This window comes from Orycteropus afer, unplaced genomic scaffold, assembly GCF_000298275.1.
Source record: "Orycteropus afer afer isolate SDZICR_OR568_19922 unplaced genomic scaffold, OryAfe1.0 scaffold00033, whole genome shotgun sequence".
Classification (NCBI taxonomy): Eukaryota; Metazoa; Chordata; class Mammalia; order Tubulidentata; family Orycteropodidae; genus Orycteropus; species Orycteropus afer.
The window spans coordinates 4,779,418-4,804,854 of record NW_006921620.1 but is presented as its reverse complement, the minus strand read 5'-3'; the positions used below and the strand labels follow the sequence as shown (position 1 = coordinate 4,804,854).

The 25,437-nt window shown below is 36.6% G+C and overlaps 1 protein-coding gene across 1 annotated transcript in view; it reads right to left on the bottom strand.

The window, feature by feature from the left end:
• FNBP1L (formin binding protein 1 like) overlaps positions 1-25,437 on the bottom strand; it is a 105,506-nt gene that overhangs the window by 21,372 nt on the left and 58,697 nt on the right. Inside the window, exons 3-8 of the mRNA XM_007936061.2 lie at positions 19,729-19,782; positions 18,208-18,355; positions 17,014-17,076; positions 11,449-11,553; positions 4,035-4,163; positions 1,744-1,890 (exon numbers count right to left, since the gene is read on the bottom strand). Coding sequence (XP_007934252.2) covers positions 1,744-1,890; positions 4,035-4,163; positions 11,449-11,553; positions 17,014-17,076; positions 18,208-18,355; positions 19,729-19,782 — 646 coding nt within the window. The remainder of the gene's footprint in view (positions 1-1,743; positions 1,891-4,034; positions 4,164-11,448; positions 11,554-17,013; positions 17,077-18,207; positions 18,356-19,728; positions 19,783-25,437) is intronic.

The following is a 25,437-nucleotide window of genomic DNA, read 5'->3' as shown; positions in this document are numbered from 1 at the left end:
AAGAGAGTAACAGACAAGTAGACAAGCTTTCCTTCATCCAACACGGTAGACAAATAAGCTATAGCAAAGATATACTACAGAATGCTAATAGAGCAGTAGGGAAAGGTCTCACAATGTTGAAAGCAAATAAAGTTTGAAAATATTATAAAGTTTAATACTGTTCATCTAAAACTTAACACTCAAATAAATACTATCATATTGTTTTGGGCAAACATATCTCTATCTGAATATTTTACTTACATTTTGAAAATTCCTTTCAAACAGAATATTTATTTCCACAAACCCTTCCCCACCCCTAACCATCTCTCCTCCTTTGTCCTCTATTTCTGTTAACAGTACATTTTGTCTGTCATTGAGTCAAAAGTCATCCTTAAGTCATACCTTACTTTTGTTATAAATGTGACCCCCAGCAATCATTTGCTAAGCAGTAAGGAAACACACAGAGAGAAAAAGAACAAGGAGGAGGAGGAGAGAGAGGAAAAGAGGAAGGACCCAACCATACTGTACATATAAGCTTGGATCCAGCCATTTCCAATTATAAAGGTAACCTGGAATTCCCAATTAAAGAATCCCAAAATCCTTTTTTTCTTTGCTCAATCTAAGTTAGGATTCTATTATTTGTTACAGGAAGGAATCTCACTAACTTAGTATCATCTTGATAGGCTTGCTTGTGAAGATGAAAATACAATAAATATGTAGTACACAACAGGTACTCCACAAACATGATTCTCTTCCCTCATATCCTCAGTTTCTGTTAATCATGCTTTTTGGTCATTCACTCAACGTTTACTGCAAAATGACCAGTAAGTGACTCTGCTAGACATTCATCAATGATGAATAATACAATGTGATTAGACACACTCCTCAAAGGAACTCTGATGGCACTGTGGTTAAAGCATTGGGCCACTAATTAAAAGGTCCGTGGTTCGAATCTACCAACTGCTCTGTGAAATAAAGATGAGGCAGTCTACTTCCATAAAGAGGTACAGCCCTGGAAACCCTATGTGGCAGTTCTCTAGTTAGCTATGAGTCAGAATCAATTCAATGGCAGTTGGTATGGGTAGATACATTTCCTCAAGGAGTTGACAATTTGGAGATCTATGACATTCCCTCGACTCATAATGCCTTCTTCTTCCCCATGTGTCCCCATTCCCTATACTACTCATGCTTTAAGATTCAGTTCAATCGCCAACTCAAGTTTTAAAGGCAACTCTAGATCTGTCTGACCAGCTTTCACTAGACCAATAAATAGTATGACACAGTTTGTAACACACAATTCAGAGTTTAGCTATTCTCTTGGAATAGAACTGAAAAAATCAGTGGGGAAAGAAAAGCTAGAAATTATTTCTAACTTTTAAAAATACATATATCTTTCTACACAGAAAGGTAGTAAAGGGTCAAAGTGTCATTAGGTGCAGAGGTAAAAAGGCAGGCCCAGTAATCTAGTTTTATTTTAGCTGGAAGTTTTGTTGACCCATCAAATCCACTTAAGTATTTTTCTTTTTCTTTTGTTCTAAAAAACACAGAAATTTTCATTTTTAAGAATCAGAATTTTAGCATTTAGAATAGTCCTTAGAGCCCATAGGGCTAACCCACTCCAACTGACTTCAAGATTTTCTTCTACAGATATAATTTTTAATAAACTATGCATGAAATTACTTCATTCCTTTCCTATTCATTTTATAAATTTAAACTACACACCTAAACCAAATAAAATTCAAAGGTAATTATATAGCCACTTACTCTTCTTTCATCAACAGATTTTGCTGCAAGAATCATTCCTTCCAAGCATTTTGAAATGATAGGAATAACTTTGCGCTCTGAGTCTGCAAATCCTCTGTAACATTCACTGAGTTTGATAGTCCTCCGTTCATCCATTTCTTGTAGTTGCTAATAAAGAACATTTTAAAAAGGAAAACTGAATTTTCTTTTCATTCTGAAAGAGATCAATTAATGACTCCTCCAAAAAAATTAAAGATTCCTTACAGCCTACTAGTTACACTGTCCTTGTTAATTCTTTTTAACAAGTGTTATATAGACTTAAAATATTTAAAACCTGAGCCCTGCTGAACAGCAAAAGAAGTGGGGGGAGAAGATCAAGGCTTTTAGTACTAGAAATCAGGTAACATTGGCTTTTACTAAATTTTAAACCCAGATGGCATTGGTTTTTAAGCCTTCTTAAAAGGACCCCTTAACTACTAACAGCTCTATGCTATATACTACTTTCACCTTTCACTCTTCAGTCTGAGCAGCTCTTATTTATGCATTCAGAAAATGTTTCATTTGAAGGCAGAATTCTGGAGCTTTTTATTAAGAAAAAAAATTGATGTATAACATATATAAATCTGAGACTTCTAATCCCTGAAGTCAATTCAAAATTACTTTGTTAAGATCTAGCTGAACCAAGAGTACTGTTTGCATACCAAGAGGTACACAGACCTACCACTGTCTACAGCTCAGAGTGACTATTTAATAATTAAGGGGTGGGAACACAAAAGGAAAAAACAGGAAGCACAAAGTGGCACATATATGGGACCGCCACAATTAAAAAATTCAACATGCCGCTATGAAATACATTGGGATACATGAAGGCCCATATTTTTTGGCATTTCCTGTTTGCCAACTGATTTTTCTCCCTGCTTCTTAGGAATGTTCAAGTTCCCATATTCCCACAGTCTTCATATCACTTTTCCTCTATACTTCCTGAAGCTTAGGAGTTTTATTTTGAGACCTGCATTTTTATAAAAGAAGTGCTCCCTAGCATCATACAATGGCACAACTGCTCCAGAGCAAGGATCAAACAAAAGGATCAGCCCCAAAACACAAAACGTTGTTTACCTCCAGGTTAGGACCTCCTTAGAATAAGAAGGCTTTGCCAGTAAGTCTGGAAAAGCACCACAGAGTGAAGACTGGCAGGCTTGAGGCTCTGGATTAAATGACCAGAAACTGATACTCACTCTAGTCCACCAATTCTCACTATGCTTCCTTTGTACTTCTAACTTTCCTTTCAAAGAAAAAAGTATACTCCTTCCATGTAAGCTCTGTTCTCCTAGATACTACCTCATACAACATTTTCACTAAACCCCTTTTTTCCCAATTTCTCTTCTTTCTAAAAAAGGCAGTAACATAATTTAACCCTTGGGTCAATTCTGGGTTTTTTGTCTGGGGCTGTTTGGCAACTGTTATCTGGTAGTATAGTGCCTAAGGCACTTGACTGTTAACCAGAAAGCTGGTGGTTCAAACCCACCAGCCCCTCCTCGGAAGGAAGGTTGGGCAATCCTACTTCCATAGTGATACTGCCTCGGAAACCCAAGGAGGGGTCGCTATGAGTCGGGGCCAACTTGATGGCACATAACAACAACAACAACAATCATCAAGTGATGATGGACAGGATTTCTAAACAAGCTCAAGGCCTGAGTTACATTATGATGGCACAAAAGTCAGGAAGATAAGAATACAAAAACCAGGCTAGCAAATACAAGCCTTTTATAAGGCTTATTTCTGGCACCTGGACTAACACCAATGATTCTGGCATGGTGTCAAAAGGCTGCATTCCCATTCTAGGTGAGTATATTACAATATAAAATTTTAATGAGAACCCCCTAGGAGCTCTGGTGGTACAGTCATTTGACTGCTAACCAGAAAGCTGGAGGTTCATACCCACCAGCCACTCCTAGGAAGGAAGATTGGGCAATCTACTTCCATAGTGATACTGCCCCGGAAACCCAAGGAGGGGTCGCTATGAGTCAGATCTGACTCGAAGGCAGTGAGTTAGATCATAGCAAATATTTAATGATAAAATTATTAAAGTTTATCTCAAAAAAATAAAAAATCTGTAAGAAAACTTCAGATTTAAAAGTTAGCAAAAATTTACTTTTCAAATCTATAACCATGAAGAAATCTCTTATCACCGATCTTATGACTGGCGAATCTAAAAACATTCTGATATCTGGAATTTTAAAACTAAGTTTTACATTTGAAAAATAGCACTACCAACTATAAAGCTGGGTTAACTTCATATATCTAAAATTTACCTTGTAAATCTGAGGAATCACCACATAGAAATGTTTGTGTTGTTCTCCATTAAAGTTTTGTAACTGTGCAGCATATTCATTTTTATTCTCATCAGCCATATGCGTACGCAGATTCAACTGCTGTTTGGCCTGGAGGCAAATTGGCCCAAATCATTATCAACATCATCAAAATCACAGCTAACTCATTTTTCTGCATTATACCCAAACTAGATTATAGAGAAACCAACACCTGGACATCAAGAAAATAATGAGGTGGTAAGTTTGCTAACTTTTCAACTAGCAATATCATTTAAAATTTAATAAATGACAACATCATAGCTGAAACAGTATGCTTTCAGTCAGAAGACAAAAACAGCTTCAATAAGAAAATTGTAGTAAAACATTTTTTTAAATTTTATCTACTTATAGCTAACTCAGAATTGTAGTGAGACCAAATAATGATAAAATAATGTATTTTAAATATAGTTGGGTTCATCTCAATCTCTTCTTGCAGAATGCTTTTCAATTAAGTCAAGTTAGTATTAATCACATCGGTTAGAATGTTAGAATATATACTTTACACAAATTATTAATTCTAGATTTATTAAAGGAGAATCTAAACAGATTTCTCAACTGTTCTAAAATAAATGGGAGAAAAAAAAGTTAGAATTCAACTACATTTCCTACAGTGCTCCAAGAAATAAAACATTTCATATGACAATGTTTTATAACTTATAAAGCACATTGTGAATGCAACATACTGCACTGTTCTAATTTGTTTCAACAAATACAGTCCCTGACCTTCTAACAAAAGCCTAAGTTAGTTATTCTGAACTCAGAGACAAACCAAACTACAAAAACATTCTTTGTCAGTATGGTAGCCATGATCCCAGATAAACTGACAAAAGTCCATTTAATACACAGTGTACCTGAATAGTATGATAAATAAATACCATGGAAACTAAACACTATAGCCCAAAGAATTTCTACAGAAGAATATACTTGAAGTTCCAGTCTCGGACTCTAAGTACACATTTATTTACTTCTTCCTCTGATACACCTCCTCCAAAAAGTATGGTGCAATAGTGGAGTCCTAATTATTCCCCATCCACAAAACCTATTCTGACAAGGGGAACACTCCCAGCTTCAAGCCCCTGGCTGGGATTCCCATGACTTGGGGCAGAGGTTCCTGCAGAGTAGGTAGGAGTATAAGGCTAGGAGCTGGCATATTCTCAGCATCACAGATACAGCCTTCCTTTTCTTTAGGAAACCTAGTAATTGGCTGCTCCTTAGCCCCCCAACCACCTTAATTTTTTTTTTTTAATTTCCAGCTATTTTCTTATCCTCCTTGGTTACTTAAAACAGAACTATTCTACTCTTCAGTTCCTACAGCAAATCCTGAAAAGTATTACTAATTCTCTAGTAAGTTAAGGAGTTAAAAAAAAAAAAAAAATGAACATAAAAAGGAAGCTGCAAAACTAATTTTTAACAAATTTTGCCAAACTAACTTGTAGACATGTTATATCAAGATTTCAAGATGTCTGACTAGTCTCTAACGATATATCTGTAGACAAAATGAAGAGTAAGCTAAATGAAAGTTTAGTTAAAGAGTAACCTTTACTTGTCTATTTCACAAACTATGTATCAAACAATGTTTGATAACAAGCCAAATGATTTCTTAAGGCATCAGCATCAACCTCCAAGGAAGTCTCACATATAAAACAGCACTGTCTACAACTTATTGTGGTCCATATTTTTATCAGTTACTGATAACACAGTGATCAATTATATGTATGACATGATGCTGGAAAGAAAATTAATATAATGGATGATTAAAATCAGAATCCAAAAATCTTAACAATAGGATTAAAACTACTGACACAGATGTATATATGAATGTAAAATATCAACAGCACAAGGCCTGTTTGAGAAACACATACCCATATATCACAGCTTATTATGAAAAGACACAGGGATTTTAGTTAACCACAAACTCAACAGGAGTCTCTCCAAACAACGTGGTACCCCACAGTTCATATTCATTTAGACTAAATTAACACAAATGTAACATTCAGAAAGAGAGGTAATCAAACTCAGGATTAATCAGACCATACCTGATTATTATATCCAATTTGAGGTAATGTACTTTAAATAGGCTACTGATAAATTTAAGTGTATCCAAAGGAAAGTAGTGAGAAAGAAAGGTAACTTGAAACTGTTTCATATGTGGAATAGTTGAAGAAATGAAATGATTCATCTGGGGGTCGAAAATTTATCTACAAATTTCTAAATAGCTGTTATGAGAAAAAATAGATTGGGTATTTTTCTATGGTACCTCAAAGAAAATAAAACTGAGCAGGAAGAAACAGTGGGGTCAATATGAATAAAACGTTAAAGCTGTAGAAAAAAAATAAAATAAGGCTCAACAGCCTGCGTTGAAATTGTATATTTCTAATGACAGGGAACATACTATCATTAAAGGTATCATTACAGGGTAGAAAAGATACAAGCATCATGAGTTACACTACCATACCTTTAAGGTAATCCTAACCTAGAATTTATATGATTTTAATTTTTTTTGTTAATTGATAAAGATAATGGAAGGCAGGATACAAATTATTCCTTTCTTCTTTCTTTTTTCTCATTTGGATCCTACAGGGAATTATAAAATCCTAAGGAAAAAACAAGGAGCCCTGCTGGCACAGTGGTTAAGTGCTTAGCTGCTAACCAAAAGGTTAGCAGTTTAAACACACCCAGCAGCCCCATAGGAGAAAGTGGTAGTCTGCTTCAGTAAAGATTATAACCCAGAAAACTCTATGGGGCAGTTCTACCCTGTTCTGCTCTATAAGGTCACTATGAGTCAGAATGGACTTGATGGCAACAGGTTTTGGGGAAGAGAAAACAAAGGAACTTCATAGGACAACAGATAAAGCATTCACTACTAACCAAAAGGTCAGTGGTTCAAACCCACCAGTCATTCCATGGAAGAAAGATTTAACAGTCTATTCCTATAAGGATTAGAGCCTTGGAAACCCTATGGTGCAGTTCTACTGTTCTACAGGGTCACTATGGTTCAGAATCAACTAGAGAGCATAAGTATGGGAGACACAGGGAAGAGGAAACTAAATGGCAGTCAAGACAGGGTTGATCCTACCAATAGTTATGCTACATAACATCTGCCCCCAAATCAATTAGTATAACATGAGAGGTTTTAGTTTCCAAAATGAGTGAATGAATGAATGAATAATGGATAAATAAATATTTAACATCACATACTTCTGATAATTTTATGTTTTCCCACCAGGGAACTTGGAAAAGCAAACTACACACCTCATTGACACATTGCAGGCCTTCTAAACTATTTGTTTTTCTCTTGTGATTGGAAGCTCATTCCCAGTAGCAACTATGTCTTTCCTATGTATTGTGAAGACAGCAAAGACATAAAAGTTTTTATCAATAAATGTAATTAGCACATTACCTTGTTGTTGTTGTTGTTAAGTTGCATCAAGTCGGACCCGACTCATAGCAATCCCTCCTTCAGTTTCTGAGGCAGTATCACTACGGAAATAGATCGCCCAACCTTCCTTCCGAGGAGTGGCTGGTGGATTTGAACCGCCAGCCTTCTGGTTAGCAGTCAAGTGCCTTAAGGCACTACGCTACCAGAACTTCTATTAATTACCTTATCAGACCATTATGTGTAAATTAAAATAGGCAAATATTCATATATCTCAGATTTAAATGCAGTGTATCTGTTGGGAAACTTTAACACTGATACAGATATTTTGACTTCTCTCCTACCTACCTACCACTTATCTGTCAGTTTGTCATACTATGGTGCCTTGCATGTTGCTATCAAGCAAGAAGTTATGCCACCAGTATTTCAAATACCAGCAGGGTCACCCATGGTGGACATGTTTCAGCAGAGCTTCCAGACTAAGACAAACTACAAAGAAGGACAAGGTCCACTTCTGAATAAATTGGCCACTGAAAACCTTTATGAATAGCAGGGAAACACTGTGTGATATAGTGCCAGAAGATGAGATCCTCGATTGGAAGGCACTCAGAATACGACTGGAGAAGAAATGCCTCATGAAAATGGCCTTAATGACATAGATGGAGTGAAACCTTCTGGACCTACATGTGCTGATGGGGCACAATTCAAAATTAGAAGAAACAGCTACAAATATTCTTTAATAATCAGAACATGGAACCTACAAAGTATGAATCCAGGAAAATTGGAAGTTGTAAAAAATGAAATGGAATGTATAAAGATCAATATCCTAGGCATCAGTGAGTTAGTATTGGCGATTTTGAATCAGACAATCTAATGGTCTCTATGCCAGGAATGACAAATTAAACAGGAATGGTCATATTAATCATTGTAAAGAATGTTTTAAGCTCTATCCTGAACTACAATGCTGTTAATGACAGGATAATATCCATACACCTACAAGGAAGATCAGTTACTACTACTATTATTCAAATTTATGCACCAACCACTAAAGCCAAAAATGAAGAAATTAAAGATTTTTACCAGCTTGAAACTGACCAAACATGCAATCAAGATGTACTGATTACTGGTGATTGGAATGCAAAAGTGGGAAACAAAGAAGAATCATCAGTAGTTAGAAAATATGATCTTGGTGATAGAAATGACACTGGAGATCGCATGATAGAATTTCGCAAGACTAACGACTTATTCATCACAAATAACTTTTTTTCGCCAACATCAACAGCAACTATACTTGTGGACCTCACCAGATAGGCTACACAGGAATAAAATCCACTACACCTATAGATGGAGACAATGGAAGTTCCATATCATCAGTCAGAACAAGGCCAGAAGCTGTCTGTGGAACAGGCCATCAACTGCTCACATGCAAGTTTAAGATGAAGCTGCAGCTAATTAAAACAAGTCCATGAAAGCCAAAATATGACCTTAAGTATATCTATCTCACTTGAATTTAGAGACTATCTGAAAAATAGATTTGATACACTGAATGCCAATGGTCCAATACCAGATGAGTTGTGGGAAGACATCATATATGAAGAAAGTAAAGGGTAATTAAAAAGACAGGAAAAAAAGAAAAGACCAAAACGGATATCAGAAGAGACCCTGCAACTTGCTCCTGAATGTTGAGTCACTAAAAGCAAATGGAAGAAATGATGAAGTAAAAGGAAAAGCGCTGAACAGAAGATTTCAAAGGGCAGCTTGAAAGGACAAAGTATTATAATGAAATATGCAAAGTCCTAGAATTAGAAAAACAAAAGGCAAGAACATGCTTGGCATCTCTCAAGCTAAAAGAAGTCAAGAAAATCAAGCCTCAAATTGCAATACTGAATGATTCTAGGGGCAAAATACTGAACAATAAAGGAAGCATCAAAAGAAGATAGAAAGGAATCAGAGTCACTGTACCAAAAATAATTGGTCAATGTTCAACCATTTCAGGAGGCAGTATATGATCAACAGTATTTGTGGTAGTTAAGGTTATATATCGTCAACTTGGCTGGGCCTGGTTTTGAGTGGCTGGGCAGCTAGATGTAGTTATTCCCCATGATGACACTGGTAATCAACTTAATGGTAGAATCTACTGGAGCAACTGAATAGCTGCCTTAGGGATGTGGTCAGCTTCTAGTATATAAGAAGACAGCTTTGAGAAAGGTCTCTACAACTTTTTGGCATGCTTGGACCCTGCATGTAGCCAAGTCTTCATCTCAATGGCCTGCCATGTTGTCTGTTAATTTTGGGACTGTTAATGGACTTGAATTAGTGGCCTGCTGTATTGCTTGATAATCTTGGGGCTGTGCCATTTTACTTGTCAACCTTGGGTTTGTCAGCCTTAGCAGGCAGCATCTGCCTGAATTAAGAGATGCCTCCAGTTCCAGTGAGCAGGGAGTAAGAGGCAGAGGTGAAGCCCAAGGTCAAGGGGCTTTCACCCATCCCCCAGAGCCAGCACTTTAAACTCAGACTTCTAGCATCTTTAACTGTAAGAGAATAACCCGTTTGTTCAAGCTACCCATTTGTGGTATCTTCTGTTACAGAAGTACTAGAGAACCAAAACAGTGCCCATTCCAAAGAAAGGTGATCCAAAAGAATGCACAAATTCTCAAACAATATCATTAATATCACACGCAAGCAAAATTTTGCTAAAGATAATTTAAAAATGGTTGTAGCAGTATATTGACATACAACTGTCAGAAATTCAAGCCAGAGTCAGAAGAGGAGGTAGAATGAGGATATCACTGTTGATGGCAGATGGATCTTGACTGAAAGCAGAGAATAATGGAAAGATGTTTACCTGTGTTTTATTGACTATGCAAAAGCATTTGACTGTGTGGATCTTAAAAAATTACGGATAACGCTGCAAAAAATGGGAATTCCAGAACACTTAATTGTGCTCATGAGGTACTTGTACACAGACTAAGAGGCAGACATTTGACAGAATACTGCATGGTTTAAAATCAGCAAAGGTATGCCTAAGGGTTATTTGTATCCTTTCATCTTACTTATTTAATCTGTATGCTGAGCAAATAATCTGAGAAGCTGGATTATAAGAAGATGAATGTGGCATCAGGACTGGAGAAAGAGTCACTAACAACATGCAACATGCCGACGACACAACCTTGCTTGCTGAAAGTGAAGAAGACTTGAAGCAGTTACTGATGAAGATCAGAAACTATAGCCTTGTGTATGGATTGTACCGCAACAAAAGAAAACAAAAATCATCACAACTAGACCAATAAGCAACATCATGAGAAATGGAGAAAACACTGACTTTGTCAAGGATTTCATTTTACTTGGACCCACAATCAACACCCATGGAAGCAGTAGTCAAAAAATCAAACAACATATTACAGTGGTCAAACCTGCAGCAAAAGACCTCTTTAACGTGTCAAAGAACAAAGCTATCACTGTAAAGACCAAGGTGTGCCTGACCAAAGCCATGGTTATTTTCACTAGCCTCACATGCACTTGAGAGCTAGGAAATAAATAAAGAACACAGAAGAATCAATGCATTTGAACTGTGGTGTTAGCAAAGGATACTGAATGTACCATGGACTGCTAGAAACAAACAAATCTGTCTTGGAAGAAGTATAGCCAGAATGCTCCTTAGAAACAAGAATGACCAGACTTTGTCTCTCATACTTTGGCCCTGTTGTCAGAAGGAACCAACTCCCAGAGAAGGATATCATGCTTGGTAAGTAGAAGGTCAGAGAAAAAGGGAAAGTCCCTCAACAAAATGGACTGAAACAATGGCTGTGACAACAGGCTCAAGTATTTAACAATTGTGAGGATGGTGTAGGACTGAGCAGTACTTTGTTCTGTTGTACATAGCGCACTATGAGCTGGAACCAACTCGACAGTACCTAACAACAATGTTTTCTATATGTAACTAATAATATTTTAATATTAAAGCCAGTTGAGATTCCTTACCTTTTCAACATCTGCCTTGGTTGCATTAGTATCATTATCCAATCTTTCATAACTCTGTTGTGCCTTTTCTGCCTCTCTACATTCTCTTTCAAATTTCTTTTTACTCTGTTAAAAGAATTGAAATAATCACACTGAAATATAAAATTAGATTTATCTCATTAAGAAATAACTTTTAAATGGTATCACTACACATTTGGAGACATGAACTGCACACTAAAATAAAATATGTCTTTTCTAAATTAGAAAATAAATGTTACTATTAAAACCCATTCACAGCCTTAAATATCAGACATGAATACTAGACTATAAAGAAAAAATATATAACAGGCACGACTGCGTTAATATTTATTATATATCTTGACTCTTCCCCATTAAAAAAAAAGTTTGTAAATTTTAACCATAAAATCATCTTGAGCAGGAATTTTTTGGTTTATTATTATTATTGATTTTGTTGTTTTTCTTTTTTCTCAGTGTGAACCCCAACATGGCTTGGGGTATCCCTCCAAAGTATTTCTATATTCTCTCTGTCAGGCATCCCAGGCACCTTAACCCAGCATAGGGGCAGTTTTTTTTTTTTTTTTTTTTTTTTGGGGGGGGGTCTAATAACTGACTTTAAAGTGACCTTGTCAATTCTATTCACAACTGAGTCTTGTAATATATCATATCATTTTTCCTTTCCTGCATACTTCCTTTATCCTGGAGTCAGTAAGTGCCCTTGTTTGTTTGTTTTTGCTGAGTTTCAATGAACTTATCCCTAACTCAACTCCAATCTGCTCCAGTTCTTTAAATATTTTCTCATTGAAATCAAATACATAAGGAATTTTATCAGTTTTATTTTCTTGATTAAATCTGTCTTAAAACCTCCTAACTTGCTGGAATCTGGACTGGTTACCATCTAGACATCTACATAGCTATAGTCTTGGGTTTTCCCTTCACCACTATCATGGGGATTCCTTTTACTCCTCTCTTGATTTAGATCTCCTATTTCCTAGTTCCACACCTTCCTCTCATTGGGTTTATTTCCTCATTTTGCTGGAGCACATCAGTAGAGTAGCTTCCTAAAAGGGTTTTGCGGGAGGTAATTTTTGAGTCTCCATGGCTGAAAATACCTTTACCATCACTTTTAATTGATACAATTTGATGAAATAAGAAGTCTTAGTTGAAAGTCATTTTCCTTCAGAAATTTAAAAGTACCACTTTTCTACTTTCTTTTTAACTTCCTGCATGGCTGTTGTTTAATCCCAATCTGATTCCTGATCCTTTGCATAAAGCATGTTTATATTTCCTTTTGTTTATTTCTTTTTGGAAGCTAGTAGGATCCTTCCTTTCTCCTGTGTGTTCTGAAATTTCGTATAAATACGTAAATAGCGTATTGTCCTTTGCTGCCGATCCACTGGGCTGGGCACCTGTAAAACACTTTCCTTCTAGAAATTCACATCTCTTACTTAGTTCTGGGATAATTTCTTGAATATTTTTGTCCAGTTTCTTTGTTCTCATTTTTAGAATGTTTAGTATTTTGAATATGAAACCTACAGATGAGTCCCCTAATTTTCTTCTATTTTCTGTCATTTTGCTATACTTTCTAAGAAATGTTTTCAACTTTATCAATTTCAACTTTCTAATGAGTTTTTTAGTTTCTGCTAGTATATATTTTTTTTTAAAAAAATAATATCCTGTTCTTGTTTCATAGATACATCTATCATCTCTATTTCCTCAGAGAGTATTAATAATGGTTTTAAGGGTTTTTGCTTTTTAATTGTCATTTCTTTATATAATCACTGAGTCTTCTAAATTGGTTTTTATGCCTCCCACCCCACCCCTATATTGCTTTTAATCTGATATTCACATTCTTTAAAAAAAAAAAAAAAAAAACCTCACTGCTTGTCAAGTCAATTCGATTCATAGCGACCCCTCCCTAGGTTTCTGAGGGGGTATCTCTATGGAAGTAGATTGCCCCCAATTTTCCTTCCAAGGAGTGGCTGGTGGGTTTGAACTGCCAGCCTTTTGGTTAGCAGTCAAATGCCTTAGGCACTATGCCACCAGAGCTCCTTATATTCACATTAGATGCTTTCTTTAAAAAGTCTGAGGACTTTGGTTATCTGCTCTTATTAGCAAGTCCACTGGAAACTCTGTAGATGTGGCTTGTGGATTATGGGACCAGCCAGTTTCCTTGGAGAAACCCTCCTATCACTAGGTCTGTTCGCTCTAGCTGGTGAGATTCCCCAGAATAGACTTCCAATTTCTTGTCTGGAGAATATATACCCTACTTGCATTCTGAGAACTGCTCACAAGAAGAAAGCAGGAATCTCAATGTTCTGGTTACCTAGTGTCACTCTGACAAGAATATACCACAAACAGGATGGCCTTAATGATACTTTATCAGCTCATGTACCTATGATATTGGCTTTCAGTTTAACCTTAGTTTCTAACACTTAGAGATTTCCGTTTCTTTCAAGTAGCTTAGCTGGGCATTTCAAATACAATAAAAAACATTTTAGCCAGTACATCTAAATATTTGTAGGCCAAAGGTTTCAGAGTTAGCTCAGTTTGCCATGTACCTAGAGCCAGAAGTTTCCTGTAATTTTTTTCAAATAAATGTATTTAAAATTTTTATAAAATTCTTTAAATGCAGGCTTTATTTACTATTTTGATTCATCTAAGACAGCAAATGAAATATTTACAATTTATTCAAAGCACATAAAAATTGCTGATTGTGCATAATATATAGAATGTAAATTTCCTATGAAGACTAAAATTAAGTGTCCATATTTAATTCTCTGAAGCTCATTTCAGAACTGTGTTTTCAAAATGAGTAGATATTATAGGTCATTGATTCTGGTGTAATTTGAGGTTACTTCTAAAGTATTTTTATATTGTTGTTGTTGTTGTTGTTCTTCTGAGCTGTCGAGTCAAACCCGACTCATAGCGACCCCTCCTTGGGTTTCTGAGGCAGTATCACTATGGAAGTAGACTGTCCAAACTTCCTTCCAAGGAGTGGCTGGTGGGTTTGAACCATCAGCCTTCTGGTTAGCAGTCAAGTGCCTCAGGCATGATGCTACCAGAGCTCTTATTTTTGTTTATTTATTTTTTATATTTATGGAGAGAATAGTAAGTCTACCTAATTTTCCTGCAGTAACAAAAGAACCACTAGTGCAATTATATTAAAAATATTCTTTCTCTTAAAGATATTGTATCATCATACAATATAGGAAAATACTCTGGAAAATATTATTTTTTGTTCATCTTTTGTGTGACAGACTAATCAATACCTACTTTTACTCTCCCACCCTTAATTCTTCCTTGCTCAGCTGAAAACAGCAGATACTTCCCAGTACAGAGACTGAAAACAGAAGACCCTTGCTTTCCTAATCTCCCCACAGCTGGAGCATAGGCAAATAATCTAATCTAAAGATACCCTGAGGAAGTTCACTAGGGGTTTTTTGGAATGTCTTCTTTCCTGATCGGAATAAAAGAGAGAGTTGGAAGAGAAATGTTCCCTCTAGAGCTGCATCTGGATATAACTGGAAAAGGATATGGTATTCAGCTGATTAAGCCATCTGCCAACCATAGGGGACAAAACTACGGAAAAAGCGAACATGGCCAAGATGGCAAAGTAGGTAGTCGGAAATGAGATGCAGTCTTAGTGACATCATTGAGGCCAACTCTGGAACTGCTCTCTCCTTCTGGATCTTGTTCTTGTAAGCTTGTGTTACCTAGAGGATTCTAACTCATATACCTGGTATCTCTAGCCTTTCTATCTTCTTAATGTTTGACCATTCTTTCAAAATCTCCTTCATAGGCTACTCTTGTCTGTCTTTATCTTAAATGCTAATGCTCTTTGAGCATATTTCTTGAGCATTTTAGCCTGGGGTTAATAACTATCTTTTTTAAAAATATCCTTACCTTTTACTACTCTGTCACTAATTCAATCTCTCCTAGTTCTTTACCCCTCCTCTTAACTAATTCAAACACGGTAAGAATTCTATCAACTTTATTTTCTTGTAATAGTTCCATGTCAGGAAGACATGGATAAGAAACAAGGGATCCTACCCATGTCTACATAGTACACTGACATCGTATACATCAGTCTGTCTCCCCCACTAAACTGCGCACAAATTCATGTTGCATTCACTTTTGTAACTCCAGAGCTTGCATGGCACGTGTCAGGGATGCCTTCAATAAACATGAGTTGAGCTCAACTCATTTTACATCTTAAAAAATAATCTCCTACATTTTTTTATGCTTCTTTCCTACTTATGACCTCTATAATGTTTGCTTAATAACTACCAATAGTTCTAAAGACAAGTCAGTATATAATAATAAGAATAGATTGAGTCAACACCAATTTAAAGAGATCTATGACTCATGAGCATAAGAGTCTGTCATTTTGTGCAAATGAACACACCCATACACACAAGCAAACAAATGCATACTCATTAGTTGGCAGGTTCTAAAGATATCAGTTAAGACAATTTAAAATGCAATAAACATAAAAATTCCTTAAAAGTCTTGGTAAAACCAATTAGAAAGGAAATGAAAAGAGACTATTAATATATCTAATAATTCTCATTTAGCACTAATAATTCAAATCTACATGATAGCTAAATAGGAGAAATTTAATCTATGGAGTATTCATTTTAAAAGGGGAAAAAGAAAGGCTGAAAACACTCTTTGTTTGTTTGTTCTTGATCTTTAAGTCCTTTTTCCAATATCCACATATTAAATCGATCAATTTAACATGAAAAACTCCCTTTAACATAATTTTCAAAGAATATGCAGTGTCCAACATGGAAATATGTAAGTTAAGAGTAAACTGCTTACTAACCTAAGAGCTCAAAAAAGAATTATTAATCTTATACTATAGAACACAATTTGATAAGAGTTTTTTAAGTTAGGGAGACCACAGTGCTGGTAATAAACACTATTAGTAGAACAGTTTTAAGTCATGGAGGCTACATCTTGTTTCTCAAATGACCAAATGCCAGAACATTTAAGAAAGTCCACATTAACAAGCACCTCTGGAAAAGTGTTTAAGTAAATTATTATGATTTTATCATTTTGCCCTATAGGTGTATTTTATTTCCTACAATGGGATGGTCTCTGACCAGCAGCTGATATTATGAGCACAGAATTAAAGAAGCACTGAACTGGAAAAAATATATAATTCATACTCTTATGCTAAAAATGAAGTCAAGAGAAATCAAATGCTAGAGAAAAGGGGAGAACTAGAATCTGGGTCCTCTGAGTCTCAAATGGTCTTCCAAGACACCTCATTATTTCCTTATACTTCTATTCTTTATCAATATTTTATGGTAACTACTATGAAGTCAAAAAAGAATCTCCCTAAATGTTTACAAAGACCTGAAGGATGTACAGAAGCAAACAGAAAAGAAAAAAAAAAAGCCAAATTGATCTCACATTCCACATTTATACTTTACTGGTTATTATGCAACAAAACCAATGTCAAATTAGAGAAACATTAAACTCATATATGAACCATGAGAGAATTTAGGGTCAAATCCATCTATACATTTTTATGTTAACTATGAAAATACTGAAACTCACATTATCCATCTGTTTCCAGCACATGTCAAGGTACTGTTGAGCTTTGCGTCCTTCTTGGAGATGCTAAAGATTAACATATAATAACCAAAAAAATAAATAGTTGCATTTAAATACTAAATGAAGTCTAAAGTCACAAAAAGGCCTTCTATTTTTTTCAAAGCACTAATAATCAACATTTAGGAAGAGATTATTATTAAAGTAAGATTCTTTAAAATATATTTTATAAGATATTACTTCAGTACTACAAATACTATAACCTTCAAAACAGATATAACCTTTAGAAAAAGAGATGGTTGTCTTGAATAGGGGTTGGCACGCATTTTCTATCAAGGATCAGATACTAAATATTTTAGGCTTTGTATGGTATTGCTATAAGTCAACATCAACTCCACAGCAATGGGTTCAGTTTGGAGTTTTACTTACATAGTCTGTGCCAATTATTCAACTCTGCTCTTATAATGCAAAAGAAGTCACATAAGTGAATGAATGTAGGTCTGTTGCAATAAAACTATACTTCTGGACACTGGAGGAGTTTTGGTGGCACAATTATTAAGTGCTTAGCTGTTAACCCAAAGGTCAGCAGTTCAAATCTACCAGTGGCTCTGTGGGAGAAAAGATCTGGCAGTTCTACTCTCTTGTGGGTTGCTATGAGTCTAAACTGATTCAAAGGCATGTGACAACACTAAATTTGAATTTCATATAATTTTCACGTGACAAGAAATATCTTTCTTTTCATCCCTTTAAAAATAAAAAAAACCATTCTTTGCTCATATTGTTGTTGTTGTTAAATGCCACCGAGTCAGACCCAACTCATAGCGACCCCTCCTTGGGTTTCAGAGGCAGTATCACTGTAGAAGTAGATTGCCCACCCTTCCTTCCGATGAGTGGCTGGTGGGTTTGAACTGCCAGCCTTCTGGTTAGCAGTCAAGTGCCTTAGGCACTACATAGGAACTAAAAAACAAAAATAGACAATAGGCTGAATTTGGCTCATGAGTTTGCCAACCCCTGATGTTAAATCCAAAAGGTTCATAAATTAATAAAAGCATCTTGAGATAATCTGTAAATGGAATAAATTTGGCAAAATAGAAAACCAGTTTGTGTTAAGCTCACATATTTTTAAAAAGCAAAGTAATTCTTATTGATGTGAAAATACTTCATATACTATAATGACTGGATACAAATAATAAGAATTACCATTTTTCTTTCTGTTTTCAGATCATGAGCATATCTCATTAATTCACCATATACTCTATGCGCCATTTCTTCTGCAACTACTTCTCGCTGTCCTGCATAGTCATTTAGCTCGTTAAGGATGTTAAAGAAGGCTATACACGAGGTAAACCTGACAAAAAGATATTTTAAAATGGTGAAATTAATTTTAATATTCATTACAAATGTTTTTTTGTGAGGTATGGAATGACCTGACACTTAGCTAATTTTAACATAATCAACCTAAGCTCAGCTTCATTTTAAAATAGAAAGAAACCTGCATTAAGCTCAAGTTGTATGTGTTTATATATCTTCAAATAGACTTAATTTATAGATAAAGGGATATTTGGGGTCAAAAAGTAATAAAAATACTACCTGTAGGCTCTTTTGACATACTGGAATCTCTTAAGTTGCCAACTGACTGGCCTGAGCTTGGGAATGAACTTGATTGGATTCCTAGGCTTGGCAGCTGAACCTGTTGCAGAGATGATGTGCATGCTCTGGAAGGCAGAACCTGCCAATCATACCACTCAAATGCATCTCGATGGCTGCTCTACAGAATAACTTTTCTATCAGCTCTGGACACAGCTGCCTGTATGCCTGCCCACATCCTGAATGGAAGTGAAGTACCATTATGGTTGGCACCAAAAGGGGAGAGGGGGGCAAAAATAAGGGTAAAAAATGTGTGTGGAGGGAAGGAGAGAAACAAAGAAAATCACTGTATTAAAATTATATATCTACTTTGAATATACTAAGGAACACTCTCTTACAGTTGAAGGCTGACAACTTAGATAGTATTCCACTAACAATATATCTTAGAATCCTAACAATCGACAATTTTATACAAGGCTTTTTTTTTTTTTTGAAGTTTTTCTCTCCACATTCTACAACCACCCACATATCCCTATTTAAAACTGCCCAAAGCCCACAAGAGATTCCTAATCTTTTATTCAAAATTACTCTGAAATCCTCATTCCTTTTCATTATCCCTTTAAACCCACCCTCATTCTTTTTCATTCTCTCTTTTTTAAATCAATTCTTATAGGTGGTAAAAATATTTTACTACCTATAATAGTAAAGGAAACTCTGGTGGCATAGTGCCTAAGGCATTTGACTGCTAACCAGAAGGCTGGTAGTTCAAACCCACCAGCCACTCCTCGGAAGGAAGGTTGGGCAATCTACTTCCGTAGTTTTATAATAGTAAAAGCAAGACTCTAACAATCTGATAGTTACAATACAAAGAATGGAAATAATATCCTGTTCTTCTGGAGACAAAATCATTCAAGTGGAGCTCCCATCTACATCTTACTCAATAACCCACACTTGAACTATTCTAGGAAACTGTTGATCAACCTCACAATTCATCTTTCTAAGAGATAAACAGTAGTTCTTTGTTTCATAAACACTGGTATTTTTAAATTAAAATAAACTTAAGAAAGCTAATAGCATAATAATTATCTTACAAAATAATAAAAATGTAAATATTTCTTAAATATGTTAAATTACCTTGGTTCTTCATCTTTGGATGACCGTTTGGGACAGTACTTCTTAACCAGATTTCTACAGAAAGAAGATTTTGAAAAAATTTATGAATAATACTGATGTTGAAATACTCTAAAATTTTCTATTTCATTAAATCTGTAATTTCATGATATAAAATATTAGAAGAACAACATGAACATCTACTCTATTAAAATCATAATGTTTGATCATGACTTACTTACATTTTGTTCTTAAATACAAACAGCTGTAAAAAACAGGTTAACAATTTGGTTGACTACACATCCAGTAAGAAGTAAAGAGGAACAAGGAGAAACAAAGTATTCAGTAAATGAAACTAAGTCATAGCACAAAGACATTTCAAAGAAATAACATCATTGTTTTGTTTTGCAAATCAGGGAAATTTAATACGAAGGTAAAATTTAAGCATATGCTAATTCACTATGAGTATTAAAAAAGAGTTGGTCAGCATCCTGCATTATGCTACTCTTCGATGAAAATCATTAGGTGACCCCTTAACCTTCTCTTATGAGACAAATGAGTTATTTTTATCAGAAAGTATACAGTACAGTATATAGAAAGTGAGCAGTACAACATTTAAATGTTTATCAAATAACAGATAAAAGTTCTAGTCACTACACTCTAAGCCACCTTATATGTCAGTCTTGATCTCCCATTACAATATATGGCACACAGTTGTTCATGATTAGCAAGCTGCTCAATATTCTGATTTGTAACTGTTTGTGCCTGTACTGTACCTGTTTGTGACATTCTCAGATGAGAATGTTATTTCATTTCATATTTGTGAAACCAGAGGCAGACTAGCACACAGACTTTGCAGACAGACTACCTGGATTTGAATCCTGGATGTTTTGGGTAATATTTATGACGTTGGCCAATTTATTTAACTTCTTTGTACCCCAGTTTCTTCATCTATAAATGATGATAACAGAAGCTACTTAATAGGACTGTTATGAGAATTAAATAAAATTTGTAAAGCATTTACCAGAGTGCTTTATGCCAGTGCTCCTCAATGTATGGTCCATGTACCAGTAAAGGTCCACAAATTAAGCATAAAGTTGAGAGTAATTCTATGTCTGTTGAATCGAACAATAAAAAACTAAATAAGGCCTGTTCCCCAAAATGATCTATAGATTCAACACAATCCCTAGGAAGATTTCATGCCCTGAGTAAAAAGAAAGAACATACAAGACACTGAGGAAGAGTTCAGATCAACATTCATTGAGTTCTTGCCATCAAAAACTCATAGTTATCCCTGGTCTGTAAAATAAGGTACAGGATAAAAGGTAAAGACAGGTGAGCAGTACAATGTTCAAAGATCCCTGGTCTACAAAAATGAAACATATAAACACTTTTTTATGTAGTATAATATGGTAAGAACAATAAAGGGCTCTGTACTCAGGCTTCCCTAGAAGGGGAAGACTAAAATTTCTGATCCCCTGACTCCAAGTTAAGAAGCTCTGGTGGTGCAGGGCCTAAGGCACCTGACTACTAACCAGAGGCTGGCAGTTCAAACCCACAGATGCTCCACAGAAGGAAGAGAGGGCCATCTACTTCTGTAAAAGATTCACTGCCTCAGAAACCCAATGGGGCTAACAAAACATTGTTCCACCTCCTACTTTGGTGAGTAGTGCCTGGGATCTTAAAAGCTAGCAAGCTGCCATCTAGATGCAACGATGGGCCTCTCCTCGTCAAGAGCAAAGAAGAAAGAAGAAAACCAAAATTAATGGAAACAATCAGTCCTCGTGACTGGTACACCATCCAATTTGCATCCTATACAACTATGAGACCAGAAGAACTAGATGGTGCCCGGCTACCACTGTCATCCACTTGGAAGGGATGTAGGAGATCCTGGATAGAGAGGGAGAACAATGTGGAACAAAACTCAAAATCATTTGGAGGGAAAAAAAAAAATATGGTTGGGACCAGGTTTGCTAGTCCAATAGAGCCTGGTGAACCACTGAGACTATGGCCCCTAGCTGCCCTTCAGGTCCAGAATTGAACCCACACCTGTGGTTTCCAGCCAAACAAAGTACAGGCATGTGAGTTATACATTTACCTCAAGTAGACACACTCCTTGGAGAGAACAATCATGGGAGAAAGAAGGGCAGCTTATGCACAGGGAGACAGCTCAGGGGGCAGGAGAGTATGGAGGGATAGACACTGGGAAGTGGTACTATGGGGATGAAGTGGGAGGGGGGCTGTTGCATTGTGGTAAACTGTGGTCAGTGACATGAGACAAAGTATATGTGAACTGCTGTATGGAAAGTGAATTTGCTCTGTATATCTTCACCCAAATCACAATAAATAATAAAAAAAAAATTTAATTTAATTAAAAATAAATAAATAAATAAAAGAAACCCAATGGGGGTTGCTATGAGTCCGAATCAACTCGATGGTAATGAATTCGGTTGGGAGTTTCTGACTGAGTTATGAGACACTGGACAAACGGAAAGTCCTGGGACCCTAAATAGAAGAGATGTTATGAGGAAAGGCAAGGAAGTGAAAAAACATGGCATTCATGAGGAATTATCAGTAGGTTCAGTGCTGGGGGAATATCAAGTGTGAGCCAGAGAATGCCAAGCAGTGAGGGTATAAAGGTAGGCAAGGGACAGAGGAGAGGTCCTTCTAAGTCACAGTAAAGAATTCTTAAATACTCTTAAGCAATGGTTCTTAATTATGCAATGGTTCTTAACATCACCAAATGCAATTTTGTGAATAAATTAATTAATTCACTCAAACACCAGCAAGTCTGCTATGTGCTGTGTATTAATTTTTACGAGTACTGGATTCACTGAGAAAAGGATGAGTCACAGTTAGCAAACTAGTAATTACACATGACCTACAGTCCTTTCTAAGAGAGAACTCAAAAAATAAGACTTGAAGAGGTGAGGAATACGAGTTAATTAGAATATGCAAATCCACAGAGACAGAAAGTAAATTAGTAGTTGCCAGGACCTGGGAGTGGAGTGAATGGGAGTGATTGCTAATGTGTACAGGGTTTCTTTTTAGTATGATGAAAATGTTCTAAATGAGATAATGGTGAGAGCTATACAACTCTGTGAAGACACCTACTCCTCATTTACCAATTATCTCATTATCTCACATAACATTTTTAGGACAAGAGTAGAAGTCTACTATCCAATCATTTTGTCCATTAATGAGGTATATCTGGGAGTAAAGAATGCTGAGGTGCAAGGCAAGAGTAACACTGGCTGTGATGGTCGGACCATGATTCTCAGTAGTTTGGCAGTTATATAATGATATAAGGAGCCTTCTCTGGTGGCATGGTAGTTGAAGTGCACAGCTGCTAGCTAAAAGGTCAGAGGTTCAAACCCACCTCTGTGGGAGGAAGATGAGACAGTTCACCTCTGCAAAGATTTGTAACATTGAAAGCCCTATGGGGCATCTCTACTGGGTCCTATAGGGTCACTGTGAGTTGGAAATGACTTGCCATCAACATGTTTGGGTAATGATGTAAACTGCTTTTCTCTTAAGGCCAATTTTTGCATAACAACCTGGTCTCTAAAACCTAACCATGTCAGTAAGTGAGGAGTTAAAAAAAACAAACTCACTGTCCTCCAGTGGATTCGACTCACAGTGATCCCTCCCCTTGGGTTTCCAGGCGGTATCTCTACAGAAGTAGATTGCCCAATTTTCCTTCTGAGGAGTGGCTGATGGGTTTGAACTGCCAGCTTTCTGGTTAGCTGTCAAGTGCCTTTGGCACTATGCCACCACAGCTCCTAAGTGAGAAGTACTGTATACTAAAAACAAATGAATTGTATTCTTTAAAAAGGTGAATTTTATAGTATGTGAATTACATCTCAATAAAGCTTTCATAAAAGGAGGAATAACTGTTGGGAGAGCAGTCCATCTGTCACAGGCAGCTCAAATTCAATAAGTTTAAATCAACATTTATCTTCTTTGACAAATCTAGTTCTTTTCTTTTATCAATGGCATCACCATCCATCTAGAGCCTAGACATTTAAGCCCAAAACTTGGCAATAATCCTACAGTTCCTCAAGCTTTTCCCATTCTCCCACCTTAAGGTGTTCAATTCCTGTGGATTCCATTTCCTAATTAACTCCCTTTAAAAAACAAAAAACCTATTTAGGTGTACGGTATAGCAAATTAAACAGTGTGGCTTTTCTAGCCATAAGTCTTTATAAACTCTGTGGTAGAATTTTCCATGAGCAACTGAGTAGTTCCTGATTGTAAAAGTTATCCATCTGGGGTATTTCTGTTGGGGGTAGCACAAAGCAATGTTCTGGGAAGTTCACTCTCTCTCAGGTACTTAGAATTCTGATGTTATGATTGGCTAGTCTGGCCACTCTGACAGTCTCAAAAGGAGGCCTCCTAGAGACAGATGTTTCTCTCTGACTGCTGGCTGAGAAGGACGAGCTGCTGAAAGAAACGTTCTCCCAAGAGAAATGCACTCCTGAGAGACAAGCGCTGCTGGGAAAGAGACGCAAGAGACATACATTGCTGACAGAGACACCAAGGGACACGCACTGCTGGGAGAGAGACTTTGAGAGACTGTTGGCTGAGAGACAGCAGGCTGAGAGAGACTGAGCGTTTTTCCTGAACTTGAATTGTAGCCTGGTGCTTCCCTAATAAACCCCATAATCTGTGAGTTTCTGTGTGGCCACTGAAGTGAATTATCGAACCCAGCAGAAAGGTGGTGAGTGCTGCGGGAGGAATGGTTGGTGTCAGGGTTGGAGAAAGGGCTGGAGGGAGGCAGCATGTCTGGCCTCACAGGAATAGGCCTTGAGCTACTGATGGTGATTCTGTCTTCCTCCTGTGGGGTTAGAGGAGGTCAGAAGATGTGGCCTCCCTGCCCCTTTGGCAAGGTGATAATATTCATAAGAAAAAAAATACATACAGGGGAAGCCTCTTTTTTCCTCTCAACTTTTTATTATGCAAAGACTCTGTGGTTACAAACTATACTATAAAAGGGGCAAGGTGAGCAAACCCTACTTTTATCACTAACTGAGGAGCAATCATCAGCATAAATCCAATTCCCAGCTGCAAGTGCCTCCAGGCCTCATCTTCCTATATTTTCACTCCTTTATACCAGCCACTTTTGTGACAATTCCCCCTCTCTGACCCTAACCACCCCAGAGTAAGGTCAGACCTCAACTCTGACTATCTGGAGTCAGGTCAAAACACCACTGGCCACCTGAGGCCAGGTCACTGGGGAGTAGCTGTAAACTCAGGCATCTACACAACTCTTCACACATGACACTAGCTTCTTCCCTCTCTCCACATGTCTATTCCTTGATCCAATCAATGAATATTCATTACTCCACTAGGATACCCCTCCTTTCCTGAAATTCTCTTCTGTAGCCCCTACTTGCTAGGGTATTTTGGAAAACAAAAGCATCTTGATTGCTGGGGTTATTTTCAGAAACCAGAGTCAAAGGGCCAAACCAAGGTCTCTGTCCCACTGATACAGATATATGAGGACAAGATGATTAAGGGTACTGTAACATCCTGCAACCATGAGGGGAAGACCAAGAGATTCACAAAAATGTTCTGGCATCACTGAGCTCTACTATCCTGTTTCTAGACTTTTTATTTTATGAGAAGACTCTGTTACTTGAAGCTGAGACTTAACGAGACTATTGAACAGACTGATAAAATACCTAACAGAGAAATGTAGTAAAAACCGGAACTCTGAAGAAAGTTCAGGGA